This window comes from Armigeres subalbatus, chromosome 2, assembly GCF_024139115.2.
Source record: "Armigeres subalbatus isolate Guangzhou_Male chromosome 2, GZ_Asu_2, whole genome shotgun sequence".
Lineage (NCBI taxonomy): Eukaryota > Metazoa > Arthropoda > Insecta > Diptera > Culicidae > Armigeres > Armigeres subalbatus.
The window spans coordinates 440,839,474-440,847,977 of record NC_085140.1 but is presented as its reverse complement, the minus strand read 5'-3'; the positions used below and the strand labels follow the sequence as shown (position 1 = coordinate 440,847,977).

General features: G+C 42.1%; 2 protein-coding genes across 2 annotated transcripts; one reads left to right on the top strand and one right to left on the bottom strand.

Moving 5' to 3' along the window:
* The first annotated feature begins 3,780 nt into the window (after positions 1–3,780).
* LOC134213668 (cytochrome c oxidase assembly protein COX20, mitochondrial) lies at positions 3,781–4,939 on the top strand. The gene is made up of 3 exons (XM_062692934.1): positions 3,781–3,940; positions 4,002–4,189; positions 4,736–4,939. The coding sequence occupies exons 1-3, from the start codon at positions 3,875–3,877 to the stop codon at positions 4,854–4,856; spliced, it is 375 nt and encodes a 124-aa protein (XP_062548918.1). The 5' UTR covers positions 3,781–3,874; the 3' UTR covers positions 4,857–4,939.
* Positions 4,940–5,097: 158 nt separating this feature from the next.
* Positions 5,098–7,875, bottom strand: LOC134213667 (uncharacterized). Its single transcript, XM_062692932.1, has 3 exons — positions 7,201–7,875; positions 5,766–7,127; positions 5,098–5,684 (listed from the first exon to the last, which is right to left on the bottom strand). Exons 1-3 carry the CDS (start codon positions 7,725–7,727, stop codon positions 5,213–5,215), a joined length of 2,361 nt encoding a protein of 786 aa, XP_062548916.1. The 5' UTR covers positions 7,728–7,875; the 3' UTR covers positions 5,098–5,212.
* Positions 7,876–8,504: the final 629 nt, after the last annotated feature.

Here is an 8,504-nt window from a genome sequence, read left to right as displayed (position 1 = left end):
CGTTGGAAGTGCCACTTCCAGCTGCTGCGCGTATTCTTAGGCTAGTCTACCGTCTTGTAGCCGCCCAATGTTAAGCCGCGGCGTCCGACTTCGGCGCGTGTTGTACACCGTCGATAGTTTTGAGCGCAGGCATACTGCAACGAGGTAGTGGTCGGATTCAATATTCGCACTGCGGTAAGTGCGGACGTTCGTGATGTCGGAGAAGAATTTACCGTCGATTAGAACGTGGTCGATTTGGTTTTCCGTTTCTTGGTTAGGTGATCTCCATGTGGCCTTGTGGATATTTTTGCGGGGAAAGAAGGTGCTTCGGACTACCATTCCGCGGGAGGCTGCGAAGTTTATGCATCGTTGGCCGTTGTCATTCGATACGGTGTGCAGACTATCCGGTCCGATGACCGGTCTATACATTTCCTCCCTTCCTACCTGTGCGTTCATGTCACCGATGACGATTTTAACGTCCCACAGTGGGCATCCATCGTATGTCTGCTCCAGCTGTGCGTAGATCGCTTCTTTCTCGTCGTCGGGTCTCCCTTCGTGTGGGCAGTGCACGTTGATGATGCTATAGTTGAAGAAACGGCCTTTTATCCTCAGCTTGCACATCATTGCGTTGATTGGCTGCCACCCAATCACGCGTTGGCGCATCTTTCCCAGCACTATGAAGCCGGTTCCAAGCTCATTGGTGGTGCCACAGCTTTGGTAGAAGGTAACCGCTCGATGCCCGCTTTTTTAACACTTTCTGTCATGTCCAGCAAATCTCCTGCAGCGCCACGACGTCGAAGTTGCGGGAATGTAATTGATCGTAGATCACCTGTCGCAACCTGCGAAACTTAGCAACTTGCAGTTCCATGTTCCAAGCTTCCAATCGTGATCCTTTATTCGTCGCCTAGGTCTTTGCCGATTATATCGAGTCGCATTATCTCTTATATTGTTCGTAATTATTGGTTTTCTAGGCGGCTTATTGGGCCTGCGCAAACCTCCTGTCTCGTCGGAGGGCCGTCGTGTCAGGGCTGTTTAGCGTCCCACCTAACACCAGGACTTGGGCTTGTGCGCTTTGAGCGGCACACGGTCGCTTTGGTGGGGCCTACTTGCGGATACATGCAGCTTTTTATAGAGGTTTAACAGGGCCCACTGTCAAACCCCACCACATCCTAGGCAAGCCCCACAACTCGTAGATGGCCTGGGGAGGGATCGTCAAGCCCTTGGACATAGTCCCTGCCACCACCAGTAAGGATCCAATTTTACAGCAGGTCAATATTCATATTGAAAATGGTTGGCCACACTGTAAAAACAGTATTTCATCACAGCTTCAATCTTTCTATTTGCGACGCGAGTCTTTGTCCATCGTAAATGGCTGCATTATGATGGAAGATTGTGTCGTCGTTCCAGATTTGTATAGTCAGCGAATTCTAAAGCAGATTCATCGGGGACATCAAGGAATCGAAAGGACGAAGGCTATTGCTCGGAGCGTTGTTTTCTGGCCAAAGATTGACATAGATATTCAAGACTTTGTTCGTCGATGCAGTATCTGTGCAAGCGCTGCCAAGTCATTACCGCATTTCCAACCACAGCCATGGCCTCGAGCAGAAGGTCCCTGGAAACGCATTCACATGGACTACATTGGACATTTGGTAGTGGTAGATTCTTATTCAAAATGGCCTGAAATCTTCCAAACGCGATCAACCACTACACAAACCACCATTCGCTTCCTCAAGGAAATTTTTGCAAGATTCGGTATACCAGAGACAGTCGTGTCCGATAATGGAACACAATTTACAAGCAGTGAATTTAAGCACATGTTTGACCAGCTTGGAATTATTTATACACATCCGTACTGCACCACATCATCCGCAATCAAATGGACAAGCAGAGCGATTCGTTGACACTTTGAAACGGTCACTACGAAAAATTGTTGAAGGGGAAGAAGTACCATCTGCAGATGCTCTTCAAACTTTTCTTCAAGTTTATCGATCGACACCCAGTGCTATACTGAACGGAAATTCTCCTACTCAAGAAATGTTGGGCCGTACTATGCGAACCACACTGGATTTATTACGACCAAAACCAAACCGTACCTGCTCCCAGTTGAATAAGCCTCACAAGAAGTTTTCAGCAGGTGCAAAGGTTTATGCAAAGGTGTATTCTACTCCAAGCAAATGGAAATGGGTTCCAGGCACTATTATCGAAGCAATCTGTAAACTACAATGTTCTTTTAAATCAGCAAGCAGGAAGGAGGCAACTGATTCGTTCGCACGTAAACCAACTTCGTCCACTATTCGAAGCTACCAAAGAAGATACAGTACAGCCTGAAGAACCGTTAACTCCGTTTGACATTCTTGTGAGTGAATTTGGACTCCGCAAGAAAAATGTACCTATTCAGCTGCTAACCCCGATTCAACAACATCCACCATTGGAAGTTGAGCCATCTGAACCAGTTTTTGATCCCCTGTCATAAGACGAGTTTATACAATCCCATTGAATTCCAAACTTAATTGTATCTTGACAGATACGTATTTCGACCTCAACAGTAAGGCCGTCTTCAGTGTCTCGTACTTGACTCGACTTGCGACCCATATGTGCACAATAAACTATCATAATAAAAAGTACGCAGATTTCAAAAGCTAAGGCTAAGCTAAGGCTAAGCTAAGGCTAAGCTAAGGCTAAGCTAAGGCTAAGCTAAGGCTAAGCTAAGGCTAAGCTAAGGCTAAGCTAAGGCTAAGCTAAGGCTAAGCTAAGGCTAAGCTAAGGCTAAGCTAAGGCTAAGCTAAGGCTAAGCTAAGGCTAAGCTAAGGCTAAGCTAAGGCTAAGCTAAGGCTAAGCTAAGGCTAAGCTAAAGCTAAGCTAAAGCTAAGCTAAAGCTAAGCTAAAGCTAAGCTAAAGCTAAGCTAAAGCTAAGCTACAGCTAAGCTAAAGCTAAGCTAAAGCTAAGCTAAAGCTAAGCTAAAGATAAGCTAAAGCTAAGCTAAAGCTAAGCTAAAGCTAAGCTAAAGCTAAGCTAAAGCTAAGCTAAAGCTAAGCTAAAGCTAAGCTAAAGCTAAGCTAAAGCTAAGCTAAGCTAAAGCTGAGCCAAATGCTAATGGTTCGGCGTTTTCGAGGTAATGAAGTTAGAGCTTTCGTTATTTTCAGACAGTTGGAAATCACAATAATGTTGCTGTTACTGCATATTTTCATCACTAAATTGAATATTTATCATTTTTTCCCTTAATTATTTCGGTAACAATAAGCGAAAGCAAGTTTTATTTTCGATATGAGGATGTTTTGAACAATCGGTATGCAAATAATTGTCAAAAGACATCTAGTGGAAAATTTGTGAACTAATATTTTTCTTCGCAAAAAAAATTAGTTTTTTCTTTCTCTTCAGTCTATCGGAATACAATATGAAGAGAAGAAATTTTTGGAAAGAGAAAGAGAACTTAAAAATCTCTATAAAGAAATTTATCAATTTTTTCTTGAACCTTCGGAATTCGGCTGCAGGTTATTTCAGGCAGGCGCCATGCTGCTAATTTCTCAAATAGATCGTCAACTAGATCAATGTTCTTAACACGTTGAATTCTGTTGTGATATACATGTAGCGTGTGAATTATTTTCAGTGATAATCATTCGTAAAAATACAATTAAATTTATTTGAAACAAACTGCACAAAACCATCGTTGTGAACAGTCTAAATTCGAGATAAATTAGTATTTATTAATGATTAAAATAAGTTTTAACTTTTTATCGTGTAATCCTCAAACGTCATATACACGTTCAACAAAAACTATTAATAAAACGCTTTTTTTCATGCTGGGGGAGCAATAACAAAACATCAGATTCTGTTTTGGAGTTGCACGCCAGCTGATTGCACAATATTTCATCCGGTGCATATTTATCACTCGTGATGGCCAGCAAAAGGGTTGATTTTGATTCACTCGTACCCGTGGACACGGAATCCCCACCGGAAAGGGTAAGCTGAAATTTTATTAACAGAATACCATACGGAAACTTTTTTTTTACGAATCTGGTAGGGAATCGTTCTCTTCGGCAAGGACTTGAGTCAGATCCCGTGTTTCCGGAATAGCTTTCTATACGGGATCAGTATAGGCATCGGTGTTGGATTCCTAGCGTTCTTGAAAACCTCTCGGCCGCAGCTGTCCTCGCACATAGGATTCGGCACGTTTTCCGGGACAACACTGTGCTACTGGTTTTCCTGTAGGTGAGTTCAAATAAAGATATTTAATTAATACAGTTAGGTACCTACACTGTTTGAAAACTTGATGTCCATATGCATGCACAGCATGTGAAGAATTAAATTCAAAAAAATATATTGGAGGTATGACCACTTTCCTTCGATGGGATTCAACTTTACTAAAGTCGAGTCAAGTGCAAACCAATTAAGACTGCTGTTGGGATCGAGATATGTAGTATCTGGAAAGTTATTTATGTACAATCGAGTCTTATGGCAAGTGAATGCACTTTTTTGTTCGGTTTCATTCACATCAGTTAAACCTGACACAATTACATATAGTTCTATTCTATTCTATTCGAAATTTTATTTTGTGGTATTGCACTTACTACACAGTCTAAGAAAAGTTAAACCCCGTACTGCTTACCGTTTTTAATTAAATTGCTTTTAGATTTTTTGAGAAGATTTTTAAAAACTTCTTCGTATGCTTTTGATTATCATCTTTCTGCTTCTTCTTCATGCAACATCAAAGCGCCAATTAGACGATATTCTTTTTTATGTATTTTTCTTGTACAGATACAAGTGGTCCAAAGATTTGAAAGGAGTTGAGGAGCTGCAGAAATTAATGCAACAACACGTCATGTATGAAGGCAGTGATAAAGAACGTGAACTGGAGAGTAAAATAAAAACTGCTTAATTGTTATGTTATGATGATTTTATAGATTTATTAAAAAGCCATTGAGAAAATAAAGAACATACTGTAACATGGACAACATCATACTAAGTTGAACAATTAATCATAACGGTAAACTATACTTGGAAGGGTCTGAAAACAATTTTAAACTTTATTTTAAATTGGAAAACGCGAAAGTAAACTTTCACATACTTCCTTGACACACCTTCTTTCGGATAATGGCACTAAAGTTAAAAAAAAACAGTTTTCTTTATTATGCAATGCCTTAGCGGTTTTATATATTAGTACATAAATCATGAAACAACAAAAAATGCCCTATATCTAGGATAAAATAAATATATTACATAATACATTGCATATTATTCGCAACCATTTCCATCGGATTGTGTAGTTAAACTTCTAGGTGCATATTGCAAGGGCATGACCGGGAACTGCACAGGAAGTGATAGCGTCTCCGCCTCCAATTGTTTCTGAGCTTTCGTAGGGGGACGTCTGCGGCGATACTTTTTCTGTCCAGGGTTTTTCGGTTCCGGCTTGGGAGCGTATATAACTTTCAGTTCTCTCGTTCGTCGCCAGTAGAAGGCAAAACTGCCCGGCTTATCGATACCCAGGGCTGCCTGTCGTTGAACATATATGTTGTACATTTTCTTCGGTGACCAATCCGTAGCCGACAGATCGAATGGCCCGCCACTCTCCTGTAGTTCGGCACTAAAGTAGCTCGTAATGTCGTCATCCACAGCATCGCGCAGGGTTCGATCTCGGGTGAATTTTCCACGATTATCACTGATTGCTCGGCTCAGTTCCACCTGGTGAGCTCGGTAGATTAGATTTCTTTGGGAAGAAATGTTGGATTAAGTTGTGTTTCATATAAGGAGTTGAAAGTGACAAATTGTAATATAAAATAACACTCACCCACAACCGGCTGTATATCCGAGGGTATTCAAGTAAAACTGACAGCAAACCTGCTGATACTGGCCTTGGTCATCCGTCAGACGATACGAATAAGTGAACCCCTTCCGAACCACGGTTTCGGGATCGACTTTCGCACGTCGTCGTTTGATAGAATGCCGCTCGGTGTGCTCCAGCATGAACATTCGTTGCTCAGGAAAAGTCATGCCCCAATAGCGTTTGTTTAACACCTCTTGCTGCTCGGTTGGTATTTTTTCCTTACAGTTCAGATAGCAGTTATTGCAACCCTGCTCTACCACCGGATGCATCAGCTGTCGCTTGGCTTGATTGCGAACCCGAGTCATAAACTTTTTAGTGCGTTTCATTGGGGAATATCCTTCCGCTATATCCTTCTCAAGTTTGGCAAGGTCGATCGGTTTCGTTTTCACTGGTTTAGTTTTTGGCTTTGAAATTTTAGGATTGGGTTGAACGGGGAGTGCCGCATTGATGGCTTGCTGTTCATGTTGTTCTGGCGTCACGAACGGCGAATAGAAATCTGTGGGTGCTTCTATCTTCTCGATTTGAATTGCTGGTTCGTACGGCTCATGGTATGAATTGGATTCGGAATAGTCCGGATGAACCGTCATATTCGAATAGTCTCCATCTCCATTTTCTTCTGTGAAGTGTGAATCTGATACACTCATTGGTTCAACGTTCATGCCGTAGTAAGGTTCTTGTTTAACTATTACTGGTTGGAAAGGAACGTCTATTGAATGATAAGGTCCTGGGACATACTGCGGTAAAACTGGCTTCTGATCCCCGGTGTAGGAGTACAATCCATGCTGAGGTTGATGTTCCACAACCGGAACCGTTTGGAAAGGTTGATACGTTGGTAGCGTTGCCGGATATGAACATTCCGGTTGAGATTTATCTATCTTCATTTGTATTTTTGGTTCTTCAATTTCTACAATCTCTACGGGATCAACGCCACGTGTAACAGGTGGAACTGTTTCCATTGGAGGTGGTGGTGTGCTTGGAGGTTTGGGAACCACCACAGGAATAGGCTTCCTCTCTGGCATTACGAAATCATCCATATCAACAAAACGGATATCAATTTCGCGCAGTACAGCACAATAGAAACTCGCACTGCATCCTTTTTCACCATAGGCTTCTCTCCTAGCTTTGAATTCGGCGTGCATCGCTTTAGCCGTCATGTTACTTGGTAAATACATGGCAGTCGGACTAAATTTTGATCCCTTGTGGTAGGTTCTAGGTGAATAGGACAGGATATCGTCCCACACAGCATCCCGCAGAGACCGATCACGTTCATACTTGCCACGTTTGTTTTCAAGGCCGTCTCTCGTATGTGCCCGGTAAATATGATTTCTAAAAAAACAGATCGATCCATTTAACAGTGATGATAACTATAATAAGGACATTGAACCCTTTATCAACCTACCCGCATCCTTTCCGAAAACCCAATGTATTTAGGAAAAACGTACAGCAGACCATCATTAGCTCGCCATGCTCGTCCGGCAGATAGAACGCATAGGAAAATGCTTTCTTCACGTCCGGCAATCCACCCAGCGGATCCGCCGGTACTCTGCGCCGTTTAACCGGGCCGGGAACGGAGTGGGTTTTAACGTACTGCCGCTGCGTGACAGTATCCATCTCCCAGTACTTATTGTTTAGAGCGCGGCGCTGTTCCAGGTTGATTCTTTTCGGACAAGACAAGTGACATTTGCATTCCACTTCAATGACATGGCGGGCCTGTCTCCGTCGCTCTTGAGCCTCAGCTCGCTGCTGATCCCGCTTGGTGATCTCGACACGTCTCTTGCGACGTAAGATTTTCCTTCCGGTCGGTGTCGAGTCGGTTCCATCGGAGCTCGGTCCCTGGGACGATACTACCGAAACATTTACATCTAGTTCTTTTTTCTCATTCGGTTCATTGTAATCTCTCAGAAAATCCAACGGCTGTTGGGCCATTCTAATGGTGGACAACTATTTTCACCAAAATCTTTAATTATTGCACTAATTTTTTCACAGAAATTGTAATCAAAATTTGGGAGAAAATACTGTTTTTGTTTATGTTTTTGGGGAAATGTCAAGGCACACGCTAATTTATAATTGCAACAAAATTACCAATTGGTACTATGGTCCAATAGGGTCCAATGCACCGAGTTCATCATTGACGTTTAAGCGGTGCGCTGTTTACTAAGGGTCTGTCTCATTTGGAGAATTAAACTGAAATTAAACTTAAAAGTGACATTTCAATAATTATCAAATAACCCTGCTCGCAGAGCAAGATTACTTTTGACAGATATCGAATCATTTTGCATCGATGTCTTATTGGAATTGCTGGGCAGCACCAGCCATTCTTATTACCGGGTTATTTGCTAATTTTCGAACTGTCACTTTTAAGTTTAATTCTCCAAATGAGACAGACCCTAAGAATGAATACTTTTTCATTCATCGAGTTCATGCAAGTGTTCATTTTTAGTAAACAGCGCCCGTCTCAAACGTCATTGTGTTCATTCGGTGCATTGGACCATGCTCGCTTAACTTTTCAAAAGGACCTAAGTAACATTTTTTTCATGAATTAATTTGAATAGCGCAATCAACAGAACAACATGAAAGCTTTTGATTGCAGTACTCAAATTAATTCATGAAAAAAATGTTACTTAGGTCCTTTTGAAAAGTTAAGCGAGCATGGTCCAATGCACCGAGTTCATCATTGACGTTTGAGCGGTGCGCTGTTTACTC

Bases quoted from the DNA above. Each gene is read 5' to 3' on its own strand.
- LOC134213667 (XM_062692932.1), bottom strand. From the start codon at position 7,727: ATGGCCCAACAGCCGTTGGATTTTCTGAGAGATTACAATGAACCGAAT. The intron at 7,128-7,200 runs GTAGGTTGATAA...CTGTTTTTTTAG, and splicing joins GGTTTTCGGAAAGGATGCGG to AAATCATATTTACCGGGCAC. The intron at 5,685-5,765 runs GTGAGTGTTATT...TTCTTCCCAAAG, and splicing joins GGATATACAGCCGGTTGTGG to AAATCTAATCTACCGAGCTC.
- LOC134213668 (XM_062692934.1), top strand. From the start codon at position 3,875: ATGGCCAGCAAAAGGGTTGATTTTGATTCACTCGTACCCGTGGACACG. The intron at 3,941-4,001 runs GTAAGCTGAAAT...CGAATCTGGTAG, and splicing joins CGGAATCCCCACCGGAAAGG to GGAATCGTTCTCTTCGGCAA. The intron at 4,190-4,735 runs GTGAGTTCAAAT...TTTCTTGTACAG, and splicing joins TGCTACTGGTTTTCCTGTAG to ATACAAGTGGTCCAAAGATT.